General features: G+C 38.8%; 2 protein-coding genes across 7 annotated transcripts; both read left to right on the plus strand.

Annotated features, from left to right (window-relative positions):
* The first annotated feature begins 13 nt into the window (after window positions 1-13).
* LOC106942096 (L-threonine 3-dehydrogenase, mitochondrial-like) lies at window positions 14-4,816 on the plus strand. The gene is made up of 9 exons (XM_015025274.1): window positions 14-747; window positions 833-1,039; window positions 1,625-1,667; window positions 1,743-1,813; window positions 1,906-2,055; window positions 2,134-2,306; window positions 3,172-3,262; window positions 3,356-3,625; window positions 4,136-4,816. The coding sequence occupies exons 2-9, from the start codon at window positions 847-849 to the stop codon at window positions 4,279-4,281; spliced, it is 1,137 nt and encodes a 378-aa protein (XP_014880760.1). The 5' UTR covers window positions 14-747; window positions 833-846; the 3' UTR covers window positions 4,282-4,816.
* Window positions 4,817-5,501: 685 nt separating this feature from the next.
* Window positions 5,502-17,324, plus strand: LOC106942097 (serine/arginine repetitive matrix protein 1-like). Of its 6 annotated transcripts, none has more exons than XM_015025276.1 (17): window positions 5,503-5,616; window positions 6,221-6,310; window positions 7,870-7,992; window positions 10,527-10,697; window positions 10,923-11,017; window positions 11,174-11,386; window positions 11,494-11,685; window positions 11,772-11,891; window positions 12,008-12,216; window positions 12,343-12,423; window positions 14,108-14,194; window positions 14,400-14,535; window positions 14,665-14,751; window positions 14,833-15,306; window positions 15,399-15,606; window positions 16,716-16,889; window positions 16,993-17,324. In XM_015025276.1, the coding sequence occupies exons 1-17, from the start codon at window positions 5,596-5,598 to the stop codon at window positions 17,101-17,103; spliced, it is 2,592 nt and encodes an 863-aa protein (XP_014880762.1). In that variant the 5' UTR covers window positions 5,503-5,595; the 3' UTR covers window positions 17,104-17,324. The 6 variants fall into 6 exon arrangements, with proteins under 6 accessions (XP_014880765.1, XP_014880762.1, XP_014880763.1 ...); XM_015025277.1 differs by having other exon boundaries at window positions 12,041-12,216; XM_015025278.1 differs by having other exon boundaries at window positions 12,044-12,216.
* The last annotated feature ends 226 nt before the right edge of the window (window positions 17,325-17,550 follow it).

Genomic DNA, 17,550 nt, shown 5'->3' on the forward strand with positions numbered 1-17,550 from the left:
TATGTTTTATTTATATGACCTAAATGCTCAGTAACATTGAAATTAATGCCACATTAATGCCTAGAAGTGAATTAAAGCTGAATTAAAAGTAACAACAGTGGAATGTAAGAAATGTGGTGATTTGTATTATTTTAGAGTTCTTCTACCCCTTAATAAAACTTTTCTAAATTCATGTTATGAACTTAGGTGGACATGAAGAGCCAGTTGGAAACATGCATAACAAATAACAATACATGTATTCCACTTTTATTATCCCAAAAGACAAATAAAAAAAATAGGGAGAGAAACGTAAGTGAGGTTATCACAGTTCATTCATAAAAAGGATATATAACCACACACATTATATAGTAGAAGGATATATGAGAGACACACCTCGCAGTCCTGTTAAGCTCAGCTAAACAGTCTTCACAATGCAAATCCCTGTGCGCAGCAAGTCAGCATGTTTGTCCACATGGAGCTTTGCAGGCTGGAGACTGTAGTCCTGTGCAGTCGGGAGGCACAGGCCGCTGTGATTACACAAAGGTGGACCAGAACCACATCGCCCAGCATGTCTCCCCTCACCTGCACGCTTACCCAGTGGTTACTAGGAGATTTAAAACCGATATTCTAGAACACACAAATGCAGTCTTGCAATCTTTCGACTTCTAGTTTTGTCGTCAGGAACTGTTGTGGATTTACTGAGTTGCATCAGCTGATTTTGAAACCAAAAGTCACCTGTCGGGGATTTCTGAGTTTATCTGCGTAAAGGTAATTTCTGTCTTCTGTTTCTGATGTGTAAGTAACTTAACTATGATCATCACAGTAATGAATTTGGTATTTTAACCTTCCTAAGGACTGGTACTGAACATGCAGCCTGGCCTTCAGGTGTGTATGCCCACCACTGGGTTGCTGGGCCTGCTGTGCCGAGGCTGCCTCAGCAGGGCGCAGAGTCGACCCAGTCGCAGCTTCAGCTCTCTGCCCAGAAAGATGACTAGGTGGAACAGTCAGGAGTCCTGCAATGCTGATGCACCTCAGGAAAACCCGCGTGTGCTCATCACAGGTGAAGACGATTTCCAGCCTTCATTTGCTCACAATTACTTATATCTGGTGGACATTGAACATCTCTGAATTTAAATATGTTTTGCACACCATTCCACTGTCCTCTGTCGTTGGACATGAGTTGTTACAGTGAGACCAGAGAGCTGTGCTGATGAGCAGCTAGCGAGCGAAGTAAAAGGAAGAATTCCCCGGATCTTTTCTAAGCAAATTCGAGCAGTCACGTGAAGAATTGTGGTGGTTTAAGGATGAAGGGCTGGTGTTGTTGAGGGATTGTTGTCAAAAGCAGAACACGAGAGACATGTGGACTTTGTTTTCATTCTGCGCTTGCAGCAGGACCCTGTTTTGACTCATCACAAAAGAGTGGAAACAGACAGTGTTTGTGAGATGAAAGGGAGGAGAATAATAGGCTTGGGTGACTTTTTGTTCTGTAACAAAGCCTTGGGACAAACGAAACCCTTTTTTTGCCATCGGTTCTTGTGTGTCTTCTAAATGCATTTACAGCCAGTTGATCATCGATGTACCAATGTCTCTATATGTTTGTTATTGTTTTCTTGAAGAGGTAAAATATACAAATATCTCTGTGCAGGTGGTTTGGGGCAATTGGGAGTGGGGCTTGCTCAAATGCTTAGGTAAGTTCTCCACAAACGTTTTGTATCTCAAAATTAAAATGTTTGAAATTTCACAAGGAGTGTATTAATATCCAGGAACCAGTATGGGCCGGAGAGTGTGATCTTGTCTGACATCAAGAAGCCCCCGGCTCATGTTTACACCAGTGGTAAGGAAAAAGTAATTCAGTTTTCCCCTTTTTCTGATATGTTTTTATCCTTGACTTGTTTCTTAGTTTCCACTTTCTGATTATTTTTGTAGGGCCATTTGTGTATGCCGATGTGCTGGACTACAAGCACCTCAGAGAACTGATCATAAATAACCGCATTACTTGGCTGGTTCACTACAGCGCTTTGCTTAGCGCTGTGGGTGAGGCTAACGTAGCATTAGCACGAAAGATTAACATCACAGGTCGGTTTTGATGGCCGCGGTTTTCCGTCTGTCCAGGTTTTAAGCTACCCCTCTCTGAGTTTCTGTTGCCACTTCCAGGTCTACACAACGTTCTGGATTTGGCCCTGGAGAACTGCCTTCGCCTCTTCGTCCCCAGTACCATTGGGGCATTCGGTCCTTCTTCTCCCCGTGACCCCGCCCCTGACCTTTGTGTACAGCGTCCTAGAACCATCTACGGTGTCTCTAAAGTGCATGGCGAACTGATGGGGGAGGTAAGGTTTAAAAACACAGGCATAGATTGAACCTCATAGTGAGGAAATACAGAGTCTTACGTAAGCATTTATGCTGATACAACTTTTTCACATTTTGTCACGTTGCTGTTTCTGTGAAACACCAACAAAAAGTAATGCATCACCATGACATGGAAAGAAAATGATGTAACAGTGTAAAAGACTTTTGCGAATAAAAATTTTAAACAGGTGCTGTGCATTTGTATTCAGCCCACTTTATTTTGAGACCCCCAAATAAAATTGAGTGTGCAACCAATTGCCTTTAGTTACCTCTTAAATAAGGTATGTAATTTAATATCAGTATGGATATAACCGTTTGTGAAGGCTTAGTGAACAAACAGTATCATGAAGATCAACAAACTCAGCTGACACAGAGAGGATGAGGTTGTTGAGAGCAAGGTTAGATTATTAAACAGTATCTAAAGCTTCAGATATCTCATAGAGCTCTGTTTAGTCCATCATCTATAAATGAAAAGTGTTATGCAAAAATGTTAGTTTCTAGATGAAACTGGTAGACAGAAATCTCTAAAGATTTACAACTGCAATTGCAGAATGGAGTGGTTCTACAAGGTATTGATACAAGAAGGCAGAATACAAATGCATGCCGCACTTTTCAAAATGTTTTAGGTAACAGGATGGTTTACATTTTTTTTTACATTGCAAATGTATATATCATTTTCTTATGCACTACTTTTTGTTGATCTATCATTTAAGGTTCCAGTGAGATTGGAGTTTTTGGCTATATTGCAACAAAAGGTGGAAACGTTCTAATTTCAGGACGCAGATGTCTGAATACTTGTACAACCCGCTAATGGTAAAAACCCACTAACACATTATTTTTCTCTAGTATCTCCATCATAAATATGGCTTGGACTTTCGCTGCCTGCGTTACCCTGGTGTAATATCAGTCAACACTCCTCCTGGTGGAGGAACAACAGGTATTACTCACCTCACAAGAAGTCATATTCAGCGTAGTTCCATGGCGATAAGCTAGATGGCTGACTAAAACCTTTGGGCTTATGTTATTACAGACTACGCAGTTCAGATCTTCCACGACGCTCTCAGCACAGGTCACCATGAGTGCTACTTGCGACCTGACACCCGTCTTCCCATGATGCATATCTCTGACTGCCACCGCGCCACGGTAGAGTTTATGCAAACTCCAGAGTGCCAGCTGTCTCTGCGCACTTACAACATAGCCGCCATGAGCTTCACACCGGAGGAGTTGGCCCAAGAAATTCGCAAGCATCTCCCACACCTTAAAGTCACCTACAATCCAGACTCAGTGCGCCAAACAATTGGTATGATTTCTTTTTACTGCTATGCAAACATAATGTAACATAGAAAAGCAGTTCTGTATTTATATTGCATACAAAAAGTAATTTGTGTAACTCATTGATGTGTTGATTTAATTTATTTTTGACAAGTTATGTTAAATGAATCACAACATATGTCACAACAAATGCCATTTCCAGGCATTAGCAGATCCTAATCCTGAGGAAATATACAAAGGACACTCCAACAGAACCACAATGCCAAATGCTGGAAGGTGCACAAAGTTAATGGCACCAACAGCTCCATTATACACGATTTGCTATGAGATAAGAGAAACAAAGCAAGAAGGTTAAATCATTTATTGCATTCCAGGTGACGTGTTAACTAGTGTGACGGTTTCTGAACCAACAGGGTTTTCAGTCCTGGATAGCACTTAATTTTATTTACACCGTCTCCCAAGCTCTGTGAAGTTAAAGAGTGAACTCCTACTGCTAACATATTCTTGCTGATGAAATCATTTTGTGTAACTTTTGCAGCTGACAGCTGGCCTGTGAGATTTGACGACTCCAACGCCAGGAGGGATTGGGGTTGGGCACCAGCCTTCGGGCTCGAGGAGCTGGTGGAAGACATGCTGCGCTGCGTCAGAGACAAGAGGACCAGAGAGGGATTTCCTGTCAGCTAGCAGTTCCTTTTTGGCAGCTGATAGACAAATACTTCACCACTGGCTTTTTCAACCTGCATTTATCAACAACTTTCTTTTACAAGTTGTTGATACAGCAACAAAGCATCAGTGAACTCTTTTAGTCAGAACCTTTTAGTTTATAGTAAAACTTGCTCAGTCTACTTCAGGGAATCATACACTGTTGAAGCTTTTTCACATTTGTTTTTTGTCTTGTCATAAGCATCACTTTACACATCAGAAAGTTGCCATAAATAACAGAAAGGAAAAAAAAACCACACACATTGTTATTTTTAAGGAACAGAAATCTCTAAATGTTATGTTTCCTGCATGCAACAACACAATATTCTATTTCAATATATATATCTTTTTTACAATAGACCAGAGGCAACCTTTAGAGTTACAAAACTGTTGTTTGCCAGAATATTCTGGTATGGCCACTCACCTAACTCTGGACTGCTTACCACATTGTTCATTCTGGCTGCCTTTAAAACACTCTTATGATATCAAAAATAAAGCTACTTGATGTAGAATCTGACAGGAGGTCATTATTTATTTATTTGATTTTTTGCCAGAGTTGTGTTTGAATGACCATCATCAACCTTTAATCACTTTGGAGAATAGTGCATGGAAATGTGGTGTACGCTGAACAGTTACCATATAGCATGGACGGATAAAACAAAATTGTGTTTTACTCTATCTATAAAAATGAGAATTACGCTTCACATTCAGATGTAAATTATATAAAAAAAATAATAATTTGAACATTTGAATTTGTAAACTCTTCAAAATCCAAACAATATATGTTATTCTTTAATTATACTTTTTTTTATACTTTTATACTTTAATTATAGTCATACATTTAAGAGGGATAGGTTTTCTCACAGAATGCTCTGTTTTTAGCTCCACCTATCTTTCCAACAACTCTGGCAAGCTTCACCGTCTGTGATAAACAAAAATATCCCCACATTATTATGGTGCCATTACCACGTTTTAGAGTCGGGAAAGTGTGTTTATATACATAAATATTTTTTTAAAAAGTCCCACAAGGTACTATGTGATCAGGCTCCTAATCTAAGATTCTTGTTGTCTTGCTGTGAAACGATACTCGTAGTAAACAGTGTGAATTTACGTAGATTTGCTTTCGTAACTTTCGTTCTCCAAAACCATTTGACAGAATAGGAACTACTCCTCCAGCTGCAGTACCGGTTCCTTCCTCACGGGACGCACGTTTCATCCGGCTTCCCACTCAAGAGTTCAACCGGGCCGACGCACGTCCTTCTCCACTGCGCCTGAAACAATCATATTTCAACAAAAATGGACGCGGGATTTTTCCGCGTAAGTGCTTTAAGCAAATAGCTAATGCGTTATCGCCGTTTTGGTTGGTTGCATGTTCATATATTGTTGATATTTGTCGTGAATATGGCGTGTGTGTTTAGGTAGGAGGCCATACTGTTAGAAGCAGTGCGGTCGTGGCTTCGTCTATCAACTGATGTCAAATAATTCGGGATTTCGTTATGGGGTTTCTTTGAACTGAGGCATTTTAGGAATGAATTAGTGTTTATATAACAAGTGTTTATTATAGTACTTCATCATTAAATGTTACTTTGCCGGTTTAAAATGTTTTTGGCTTATTCGTGGGTAATATTGCAGGAATTAGACCAGACCTTGGCTTAAGATGGCGCCTGGCCGGTGCGTCGCTAATGTTTCGACAAGCTATTCGCGAACACGTTTGCGCCGATGTTAATTAGAAATGTTACACAATTAGAAATGTTACACCGGGGTTTGTTGACTTCTTGCTTACTAATGTCCCCTAATGTTCCTATCTTGTTTGTAATGTGGCGACTACTACGAAACCTTTATCTTCCTGCTGGTGACTTAGCAACTGATCATCATGTGTGACCCAGATTGACTGAAAAATGTTTGCCTGTTTTTATTTTAGGGCACGAGTGCGGAGCAAGACAACCGTTTCAGCAACAAGCAGAAAAAATTGCTGAAGCAGCTGAAATTTGCAGAATGTCTCGACAAGAAGGTGGGCTATGTCTGACAACGAGCTTTATTATTAACGTGGATGTTTATATTCTAAAACACAAACTTGTTGCATTAAAATTCCTCAAGTATTGGTTACACGAAAATGATTAAACCGAAGTTACTTCTGGAAATATGTGCATACTGGACTTTCTTGTCCAGTATGCATAAGGTTATATTATATATTAGTATATGCATCATTTCAGAACATCATATTAACGTAGTTTACTAAAAGCATTACATTTTTATGTAATTTAAAAATTCTCTGAGATAAAGAAAACAAACAAATCTTTTATATTTTATATTATGCTGAATAAATTGCATGTTATCTTCTTTTTTGGTACAGTTTTTTTTATTGCGGCACTTGTGGCCCATATAAGCAAGTTGACGTTTAAAAAAATATAAGCAATTTTGACCTCTAATCAGCCCAAAATAACTCTTTGAGTGACCTACTGCTGCTAAGTCTTAATAGCTGCATTGCCAAATTTCCTTATAGGAGATTGTTGTAGGACTGTAGCAGTGGGCAAAAATCTCTTCTTGTTACATTTTCGGTACAAGTAAATTAAAAATATTTACATGTATATTTTTTCATCTTGTTCTGCAGTAAGCAAATAATCTTTTTCAGTTTTTAAACTTAATTAGATTTTCTATTCTAAGCTTTCAGAATGGAAAAGCTTAGAACTGACTGGAGATTAACCAATTGAAAACAATTAGTGTTAAATTTAAGACATTTTTAAAAGCAACTGCCCATATTTGATAATTAAATATGTTTAAATGACTTTTAAACATATTTAGAGTAGGGTTGGACAATAAATCAATAACAATCTAATTTGCGATAGACATGTGATCAATATAGATGATACATCTGATAGAATATTCGCTGAACTCCAATCCAGAACTACACAGATGCCACCAATACAACCCATTAGCAAGGTTGGTGGCATCGGCTAACTCACTCTTTGGTTACATAGCAACAACCTGTTGAGTAACTTGCAGTTTCAGGTTTCACCACTTTGCCTCATAACTACTTATAAATAAAAAATTAAAAAAAAAAAAAAAAAAGGTGGGGTTTTAGAACCGGAATGGTCCCACCCCCAATTTGGCAGTATTTCAGATATTTAAAACAGAAATCAACTATTATTGATGTTGACTGATGTGAAACACTTGCATCTTAGGTTTTTCAGCCATATCTCCCAGCCCTACTTTGAAGTTAATATTTAAGCTGGGACATCCTAGTGTTCCAGCTGTACATGAATGCAGCATGTGCAGTTTAAAAAAAAAAAAAAATCCCTAATCATCATTGAGATTCCTCCAAGTTGAATTTTATAACGTGTAGAGATGTGTGCATGCCATTTGGACATCAGCTGAATTTATCTGTTATGCTTACATTCACTTGAACATTGGTTCAAATGAGTTATTTAGTGAAGCGCAGAGTGAGCCATTTACCTTATTGTTGAAAAATATGTATGCTGACATAAGTTTACTTTTATAGTATTTATATATTTTATTAACATATTTGCTGTATGTTTACATTTCCACAACTGTTGCTTGTTCTTTCCGTAGGTGGACATGACCAAAGTGAACCTAGAAGTCATCAAACCATGGATCACTCAACGTGTGACTGAGATTCTGGGATTTGAGGATGATGTGGTCATAGAGTTCATATTCAACCAACTTGAAGAGAAGGTAAAGTCATTGTCTTAATATTTTGTTGTTGTTTTTTTTTTTATTGAAAGAACTGTTGTTAATTTGAGGGTATTGTTAAGCCAGTGAGAAGGGACATGAACAAATATTTGCAGATCCTAGTGACACTGAAATTGAATGGGTAAAGTAAAAATTGGTTTAAATCTGACTTGTGTTAAATTTCCATGTTTTGCTGTTTTGTGACAACATGCCTTTATTCAGCAGTCTTCTAATGATGATGTGATTTATGATTTAAAAGGCCTGAACCAATATGGATGTTATACCTTGCATCAGAAGTATAGCACCAACATCTAATTAGCTCTCTCCTGAGCCCAAAGTCTCTGAGCCCAACTCTCCCTTCATGGTGCAGTGTGTGTTTTGAGGTGAGTTGTATATAGGGATCATCCATATCATGCCAGTGAAAGACAAAACTGAACAGTACCATAATCATACTGTCCGTATGTACATATATAGTTTATAATTAGGCTGCTAAGTTTATATTTAACAATGTTGCAGATGATAAAAGATAATACAGAAAAAGTAAAAAAAAAAAATCTGTAGCTTGTTTCTTGGTATAATTATTTCTTTACTTTTCAAATCCTAAACTGAAAAGTATTGTCTCACTGACCCCCCCTGATTGCAAGTTTCACATTTAGCTTTTTAGGGTGGGGTCTGAAGTTGCACTTTTACCTACACCCTTCCATAGCTTTGTTTCCATCTAATTGTGAAAAAGAACATAAGCCTTTAAAAGTTGCTAAATAAAGTGTGAAGCAGTGTTGCTAGGGCCAATAGGGATCGCTATGAGTAGCCATAAGTTGTTAAAAACTATAAAACAATGTTAAGGGAGGAAAAAAAAAACAGATCTTCTCACCTTAGTCATTAATTGGAGAAAAACTGAAAGTGAAACTGTTTGTAAAATGGTGTTAAGGCCATAGTAACCAATGACAAACTGGTGCCTTAAATTTTTTTCTAGCTCAAATTTTTACTAAAACCTTTACTACCTATTCAAGTTTACTTGCTTTCCTTTTTTAAGTTCTTAAATTTTTTTTGATCACTTTTTTCAATGAACTTTTTATTGCACATCTTTAAATCCCAAAACTCTCCTTGTTTAAAGATAAAAGGAGAGTGTTTTACATTTGCAAGTTGATAACTTCAACCACTGGAGGTCAGCAAAAAACAATTTTAACTACTAGAAACAATACTTTTCAGCTACATATCAGCTTACCAATGCACACATTCATTAAAAACTGTTTATCTGTTACATAACAAACTTTAGTCTAAGAAGTTTAGTCTGAAATAACCTGATTTGCACTCCTGTCAGAATAAGCTATCTCCTTTTATTCCCCTCATACGTTTTTTTTTTTGTTTAAAACAAGAAAATAAAACAGACGTTTTTTTTTTTCCGTATAACACAAATCTCTTGTGAAGTCTACTATTGGCTGGTTATCATTGCACACACATTTGCTTTTAGTAATAGAAGGCCAGTGTGAAGCAGAAACTCAAGTCATTAAATAAAAAAATCCTAAATATTTTTCTTACACCATGGAATACCCTTTGCAAGCATCTATGGATACTAGCCTTGGTTAGGACTTTAATTTTTCTACTGTGTTCAAATTCTTAGGTATTTATTTCACATGATGTTTGTTTTGACAGCAACATAGCTTTCAGCTAATGTTCTACTTTAAATTTTAGCTTGCCCTAGTTTTTTTTATTTGCAGGGGTTGTGCTAAAAGCTAACTGTAAGATAATTATGTTTGCATTGTGGAAAGAAATTGTACTGTAATAGAGTTGAGATTATGATATGTCTCAATTTTATCTAGTTTGAATAAAAATATATTTTTTTGTGTAACTGTGTACTCATTATTGCTTGTTCGTCTCTTGCAATTTAGATAAATGATATAACATTATGCTCAAGGTGGTTGAGTCTCAAGCAGTAGGGAGGCGGAAGCCAGCCAATGGAGCTCCGTGCCCACTGATCCCACGGGACTCACTGAAGACACCGGAACTGTACTTGCTGTGTTGGGTTTTGATGCACTCTGTATTGTGCTTACTTGTTTAACCTCAGAACTATAGACTGTGGGGAGACTGGAAGAACTGGGGGTGGTTAGTGGCACAGGGATGAAAAGTAGCGGGGTAGCTCTGAGGAATACAAATAATCTCTCAAAAGATTGCGATAGGGTTTACTGGGATGTAACTGGGGTTTTAAAACATTTTTTTGCATGCATTTTTATTACTAGATATGTCTCCCCTCAGCTAACTCACATTGTCAGTGCCAAGAGATTGAGTACAATACAGTATCTGAGTTAATCTTAGTTTTTTTTGTGTACAATTCTAATAGTGAAACTCTGAGATGTTAAGTTTTGCTTTCAGAGCTGTACATGTTTTTGATAAGGCTAATTATAACTCAGGATTAGCTTAGACAGGGTTAGAAGGTAGGTCACCCCAATTCTGGGGCCCTGCCTCCCTCTAGATGTTTTCTTTTCAATTATTTAAATGGCCATATTTGTTTCTCTCTCCCCTTCATGTTTGTGTTGCAGCACCCCGACAGCAAGATGATGCAGATTAACCTGACGGGGTTCCTGAATGGGAAGAACGCCCGGGAGTTCATGAGGGACCTTTGGCCCCTGCTGCTGAGCGCACAGGAGAACATCGCTGGCATCCCCTCTGCTTTTCTGGAGCAGAAGAAAGAAGAAATCCGACAGAGACAGGTGATTATCTTCACAACGGAACAGCTCGGTGTTGTGGGGAATCTCAAATTTGAATAAATATCTTAACACGTCACATTAAAGCTAGTTTTTTTATGTTACGCTTATCTGATTAAAACATTCCTGTAGAAATCTGGACAGAGGTGATCCAGTTTACCTCAGTATTTTACACTGACAATATTATTAAAAATCTTATACATCATTTTACATGTGATTCATATCTGGCAGATTGAACAGGAGAAGCTTGCTTCTTTGAAAAAGGTTGACCAGGATAAGAAGGACAAGGACACAAGAGAAAGGACTCGATCAAAGAGCCCAAGAAGGTATTTGTTTTCCCTTTTCCTTCTTTGGGCTTCTTTTGCTTTGTGTGTGAATTTGCAGACAGTTTTTTGTTGTTGTTGTTGTAATGAAAGGTATCTGAATTTAAACATGTGGATTTGTCTCTGTATTGAATCTAATGTTACTGCGTGTCTGATAAGGTGGAAGACGAGGTCTCCAGGGAAGCGTGAAAGGAAGCGTAGTCCGTCGCGATCCCCAGTGCGCAAACCCAGTCCAGTTGTTGGAGACTCCCCCCCTCCACCTCTGATGCAGTCCAACACTAAAATGTCTCAGCAGCAGCCTGAGGAGCCAGACACATCAGGAACAGGCCTGCCAGAAACCGTTATCCAAGAAGCTTCGTCTACTGGGTTAATGTAAAACTCCCTGTTTTGTGTCAACTAGATTTGGCTTCTTTCTTCTTTCTTCTTGCATACTTAAAATGTATTGATTCATTTGTCTTTTTTTTATTTTTTTTTTATAGTGACACAGTTGTAGAGTCAGTTAAAGCAGACTCTTTGACCGAAGTCAAAGAACCGTCCCCAGAGAAATCCCTCAAAAAAGAGGAAAGACCGAGGTCTCGTGAAAGAGAAAAGGAAACAAGGAAGGAAAGACCCCACCACCGCTCTCGCTCACGTTCTCACTCTCGTTCTCGCAGGCGACGCTCCCGGTCTAGGTGATGCTTTCTCTTTTTTTGCAAAAATATCACAGAAACAAATGTCGAAAACGTGTAATAAAATTGTGTTCTCTCTACTATATCAGATCTTACTCCCCTCGTAGAAGACAAAGTCCCAGAAGGAGAATGTCTCCCCGTCGGAGGAGTCCCCCTAGACGTGGCCCCACCGGCTCCAGGCACAGACACCGGCGGTCTCCTGTTCGCAGGTCAGTCACACCTTCACAGACACATTGGATATTTAAAGTCCCCGAAGATTAACTTAATTAGATTTGATCTCATTTGATTAGGTTTCCCTAAATTACTGGAAATATGTTAATTTTAGGAGGCGTTCCCGTTCTGCTTCATCTTCTGGTAGCAGCTCCTCAGGGTCACGTTCACCTAAGAAACCTGTGAAGAGAATATCTACCACGCCGCCCCGGAAACAGCTCCATCGTCCTGGTGCTTCTGTAAGCCCCGTTGGGAAGGACAAACGCTCGCCGTCTCCCCGAGCCAGGAGAGGCCGGGGCTCCGCTTCCCCGCCAAGATCATCAGGTAAGACCTTCACCTCTTGTTCTGCTGAGCAAACTTTTTTTTACTACAGTCAGACTATTTCATCCAAACATCTTCAGGTTTCAGTTACAGTGAATGCATGTTGAGATTTGAATCTGTCACTTTCAGGTGTTAAGCGAAAACCTGGAGGAAGGGGAGATTCTCCATCTGACTTTGTAAAGGCCAGAACCTCTGAGGGGTCTGAGTCAGGTAAGAGTTTGTCGTCTTTAAGAAAAAAAAAAATACAACGACCAGCCCTGGACTATAAATGGGTTTTTAAGAAAGGACTGGTGTGGAAAGTCATTGAGTATATTTTTTTACATGTCTGTATACTAAATTGCTGATCTTCTGACAGTTCTACTAAACAAGTGTTCCTTCAAACATATTCTGTAATTTATGAATATTTTTTTTATTTCTATTGAAGCCCAGTGATTCTTATCTTAAACTAGAGTGAAGGAAAATTTTAATATTGGTTCCAAAAAATGGTGCTAAAACATTTTGGATTGGTTTTTGGTTACTACGGCCACACCTCTAGCTTCTAACACAAATGGTGGTACTGAGATATCACTAGGACCAGTTTAGCACTGGTGGGGAAAAAATACAATTTGTCTAAAAATGGCAAACATGCTATGTTACCTTGATTTAATGTACACCTCTACTGCTGTTTACCTCAATAATAAATCATGATAATGTACAATAATACAGTTTGAAAAGGTGAGTTGTGAAAATGCTGTATAAAGTTGCAAATCGTCATCAGTAGAGAACATAAATGACAATTGTCACACCAAAGAAACTGTCCAGGTGTTGGAGAGCTTTAGGTCCAAAAAATAGCAAATATATAGCAGAAGATTTAGTAAAGGTTTACTTAAGAATATTTTTTGTAAAGTTTTAATTTGCTAACTTGATCCAAGTTTTGTTGTGAGTATACAGAAATGTGTCGAAGTTTAATACATCTTGACCCTTATCATATTTTGCAACCACAATCTTCTGGGTTTTTTTTTTTTTTTTTTTTTTTCTTTTTTTGGTTGGGATAAACAAATGCAGAGCAGTGCAGTATTGTAAAGAAAAAATAACGATTCATGATCTTCAATTTTTATAAATATAGATATAAAAAGTTTAGTGTGTTTTAATATTCATCCCTCTTCTTTACTGAGGTATTCTTATTTACATCTAAATAGACTACACAAGTGTGATATTTGATCTCTTTTTAGATGTAGAAATTTAAAATTGAGTTAGATTATAAAATAATATTCCAAGCTCTGAGCATCTCATAAAGCACTATTTAATTGGAATGGAAATTATGGCCCAGCTTTAAGACAGTGAGAGAAGGGGTGGGCGGTATGGACCTTTAATTTTTTCATTGAATGCTCTCATGCAGAAAATTGTAAAAATCTATCGGTTTGAATTTATTTTTATTTAAAAAAAATCCAGATTCCTATCATAAGAAATTAAAAATTGTCACTGTGGCAGTAAATGATCCAAAATGGATTTCCTAGGCCCTTGGTAATGCTGGAGGACCTGCAGAGATTCATGACTGGTGAACAAATCTGTTTAAGAATTCCCCTTTACAATTCTTAACTAACTTATATGTTTCATAAAATCCTTCATAGTTTCTGGTAGTAATGTGTCAAAATGGGAAAAAGGTCAAGGAGTATGAACACTTTTGTAAAGCAGTGAATTTACAAAGTTACAAAGTTGGTTTATTGAACAAAAATAGATCCAGTCATACGGCATAACTCCATAAATGAGTCCAGCACCTCCCATATTGTTATATTGCACCATATTCTGACAAAGCCAACTGTGAACGCTGTTAAGTACTTTCTGTAACTCTTCCTTGGCACTCTGTCCATGGCCTTGCTCACACTGATCAGACGCTCAATGCTTTACATTTCAGAGGAGGATAAAAATGAAAAAGGGGCAACAGCAGATTCGGTGCAGCAGCGACGTCAATATCGCAGGCAGAATCAACAGTCCTCTTCAGGTTAAGAAGCGTTTTTGTTTTTCTACGTTATTTTTTTCACCCTTCTTTCTAACCGAGTCTCCTTCTGTCATCTTGCCTCCATCGTCTCATGGACTTTAGAAGCTGTGTCCTTGTCCCAACCTTGGTGTTGTTGTTTTTGTCTTTTCAGCAACTCGTAAAGCCATGAGAGAAAAAAAAAGTTAGATTTTTGTTTTCTTTCTTTCAGATTCAGGATCTTCCTCCTCAGAAGATGAAGGACCTAAGAGGTCAGCAGCAGGGCCAGGCGCCAGAAATGGTGAAGTAAGGAGGAAACGCAGCCGTACGCCTTCACCTCGTAGGCGACATAGAGATCCCTCCCCGAGGTCAGACAACTTGATTTTTAAACAACTAGATTATTTGATAGTGATTTGTTCCGCATATAATTTTCATATTTTTCCTAATGTGAAGTAAAAAAAACAAAAAAAACAATTGTTTGACGCTTGTACCTTCAGGAGGAGACGTTCTCCATCTCCTGGACGCAGACGTCGCTCTCCTTCTCCCCCTCGACGTCGTAGATCTCCCTCCCCTCCCAGACGCAGGTATGATCTTGCTACTGATGAAGAACGCTAGCATTTAATATTTGAAAAACTGGTTTGCTTTATAAATGCTTTTCTTCCCAGGTCTCCTTCCCCTCCTCCCCGCCGTCGCTCTCTGTCCCCCAGACGATATTCTCCCCCTATCCAGCGCCGCTACAGCCCCTCACCTTTGCCTCCACAGAAGAGGAAGCTGTCCAGTTCTCCCACGAAGCGCTTTTCTCCAGGCCCTAAGCGACGCTCCTCCAGATCACCTAAACGTAGAAGCTCTCCTGTACAGCGGCGACGCTCGCCTCCTTCCTCCTCGTCTCCCCCGAGACATAGAAGGAGCCCACTGTCTGCCAGGCCGAACAGGGACACCCGATCCCCGGTCATGTCTGCTAGACGCCTATCCCCCTCCCCTGCTAACCGAGGTCGCCCTGTTCGGCGGTCCACTAGTCCCCAGAGACGCTTTGATTCGTCCAGCACGTCCCCCTCCGCCCAACGAAGACAGCAGTCCCCTCCACATAGCAGTAAGCTCATCCGTAGGGTGTCTCGCACCCCAGAGCCGCGTAACAAAAGGTGAGTTTAGGACATGTTTCCATCAGATGCAGATTTAATGTCGCTTTTCAATAGCCTCTAAATTTCTTTCTTTTCTTTTTTTTCTTTGATAGAATCTCTCCCAGTCCGAAGCCTATAAGAAGAGCTTCGTCCAGATCCCGATCGCTTTCCCCTCAACCGGCAGCTCAGAAACGTCCGGCCCCGGCTCTGGCCCCGGCCTCAGCTTCCCCGTCACCTTCCCGCTCCGCCAGCGGGTCTCCACCTCCTCCTCCCCCGGCCAAAAAGGCTACCAGTGGTTCTGGCAGTCAGTCTCCCAGCAAGGTTTGTCCAGTACAGTCGCTTCTCAATAAACTAGAATGTCATCAAAGCTCATTTATTTTATGCAGCATCAGAAATGCCATGTGTGTATTTCTAGTCATTTTGATTAACAGCTAATGAAAAGTTTTTAGAAGTATGAAGACCAGTTTCTTAAAACTAAATGGAGAGTCTCTGAATTTGAGCTGCTTGATGACAAATGTTAATCCTCCACAGTCTGTTCTGATTTGAGGAGCCATGTCATCTGCTGGTATTTGTCTGAATTCTTTGATCAAAACCACAACTGCACCACCAAAATATTTAAAGGACTTCGTGCCTCTCTGCTGAGTTTTGTGAGGATTCTGATTTCATTCTCCAGCAGGAACTGGAGTCCTGATGCCTGCTTTAATGACTATGATGTCATCTAGCTTAATTTTTCAGCCTTCTGATCTGAATTAAACCCCATAGAGAGTTTACTAAGTCTTAAAAGGAAGATAAGACACCAGAGTTAGTGATGCGGATGAACTGAAGGCCAGTATTGAATACGGTTGTCACAAAATTTGATACTCCACCATTTTAGATACTGAAGTAACCTTTTCTGAAGTCGTAGGATTCTTTCTAATAAAGAGCAAAGGGTTGTAAACTGTTACTTAAGATGTGTAACAATATGCTTACTGTGCTGCTAATACACTGTAATTATTTTATCTAGGAAATAGATTTTTTTTTTCCTTTTACAATGTAGACCTCATAGACAAAATACTTCAGATCAGTCATCTCCAGATAAACTCGCCATGTTAGTGGATTTTTAAACTTCACAATTAAACTGATAGTTTGGACGAGCCTCGGCAAATGGCGGCATGGTTTAGTTGTCTGTTTAGCCAAATTTGTATCTTTTATTTTTTTTTTTTTTTTTTTTTTTTGGTATTTCATATCTAATTTTCTGTGTAAAAATTAAATTTTTAAATACTAAAGTAATTTCACATTTTGATACTTTTTAATTTTCTCAGATGCACCTGTCCTTAAATTTATGACAGAAAAAGGAGCTCATGACTTTGACAAAGTTCAATTCTATGACGTAAGCGAGGTTACATTTACATTAATCATAATGTAAACATCCATTTGGTTTTTTTTTTCAGAATTCAGATGTTGATGGTGGTGGAAAGAAAAAGAAGAAGAAGAAGGAAAAGAAACACAAGAAAGATAAGAAGCACAAAAAGCACAAGAAGCATAAGAAGGAGAAAAGCAGTGCTGCTGCGACCGGAGACGTCCAAGAGAGTCGACCTGCAGAGGAAGACGGCGATTCGAGAAAGGTAAAGGATTCTTTTGTAGTTTTTTTTTTTTTGCGCCGATGAGGGCATGATATCAAAATTATTTTTGGTAAATTTAAAAGAAGATACATTAATCTTTGTGCAGGAATCGGAGAGTGAAGTCGATGACGCCTTAGACGATCTGGAAAAGCACCTCCGAGAAAAGGCACTGCGCTCAATGAGGAAGGCCCAGATGTCTCCTTCAGAGATGTCCTGAAACATGAAGCTTTTGAGTTTTCCTTTCACTTTTGATGTTTGTCATCATCCTAGGTTCAGCTTTAGAATGTACAAATTGTTGATTCTTGAATCTTGTTTCTTTTTACAGGTTTGGTACATTCTGGAAAGTGAGTTTCTTTAAGAAAAAAAAAAATGGATCCATTAGATAGTTTATCTAAACTGTAAAACTTGTGTTGTCAATACTTTGAGATTGTTAAACAGGAGAAATTTTTAATTTCATAGGTTTGAGTTGGGCAGGTTAATGATATGTTGATGTACAGTAGATCATTTAAGAAGCGATTGCATGTTCAGTGATTACCTCTGATGTGCATGGACCACTGACCATATGAAGAGCGTAGGGAAATAACACCATACAATAAGAAACTGTTACTAATGTCTTTTCACAGTGGAAGCTGCGTCAATGTCGTGCAGCTGAAGAGTCTTTAAT

The sequence above is a fragment of the Poecilia latipinna genome, unplaced genomic scaffold (assembly GCF_001443285.1).
Source record: "Poecilia latipinna isolate Pla-1442-1.1 unplaced genomic scaffold, P_latipinna-1.0 Scaffold4039, whole genome shotgun sequence".
Classification (NCBI taxonomy): Eukaryota; Metazoa; Chordata; class Actinopteri; order Cyprinodontiformes; family Poeciliidae; genus Poecilia; species Poecilia latipinna.

What these genes read in the sequence shown, in the direction of transcription:
- LOC106942096 (XM_015025274.1), top strand. Translation starts at nt 847, where the DNA reads ATGCAGCCTGGCCTTCAGGTGTGTATGCCCACCACTGGGTTGCTGGGC. An exon ending in GGGCTTGCTCAAATGCTTAG is followed by an intron (nt 1,668 to 1,742) that starts GTAAGTTCTCCA and finishes ATTAATATCCAG; the next exon opens with GAACCAGTATGGGCCGGAGA. An exon ending in GGCTCATGTTTACACCAGTG is followed by an intron (nt 1,814 to 1,905) that starts GTAAGGAAAAAG and finishes TTATTTTTGTAG; the next exon opens with GGCCATTTGTGTATGCCGAT.
- LOC106942097 (XM_015025276.1), top strand. Translation starts at nt 5,596, where the DNA reads ATGGACGCGGGATTTTTCCGC. An exon ending in AAGAAATCCGACAGAGACAG is followed by an intron (nt 10,698 to 10,922) that starts GTGATTATCTTC and finishes CATATCTGGCAG; the next exon opens with ATTGAACAGGAGAAGCTTGC. An exon ending in CCAGAGCCGCGTAACAAAAG is followed by an intron (nt 15,307 to 15,398) that starts GTGAGTTTAGGA and finishes TTTCTTTGATAG; the next exon opens with AATCTCTCCCAGTCCGAAGC.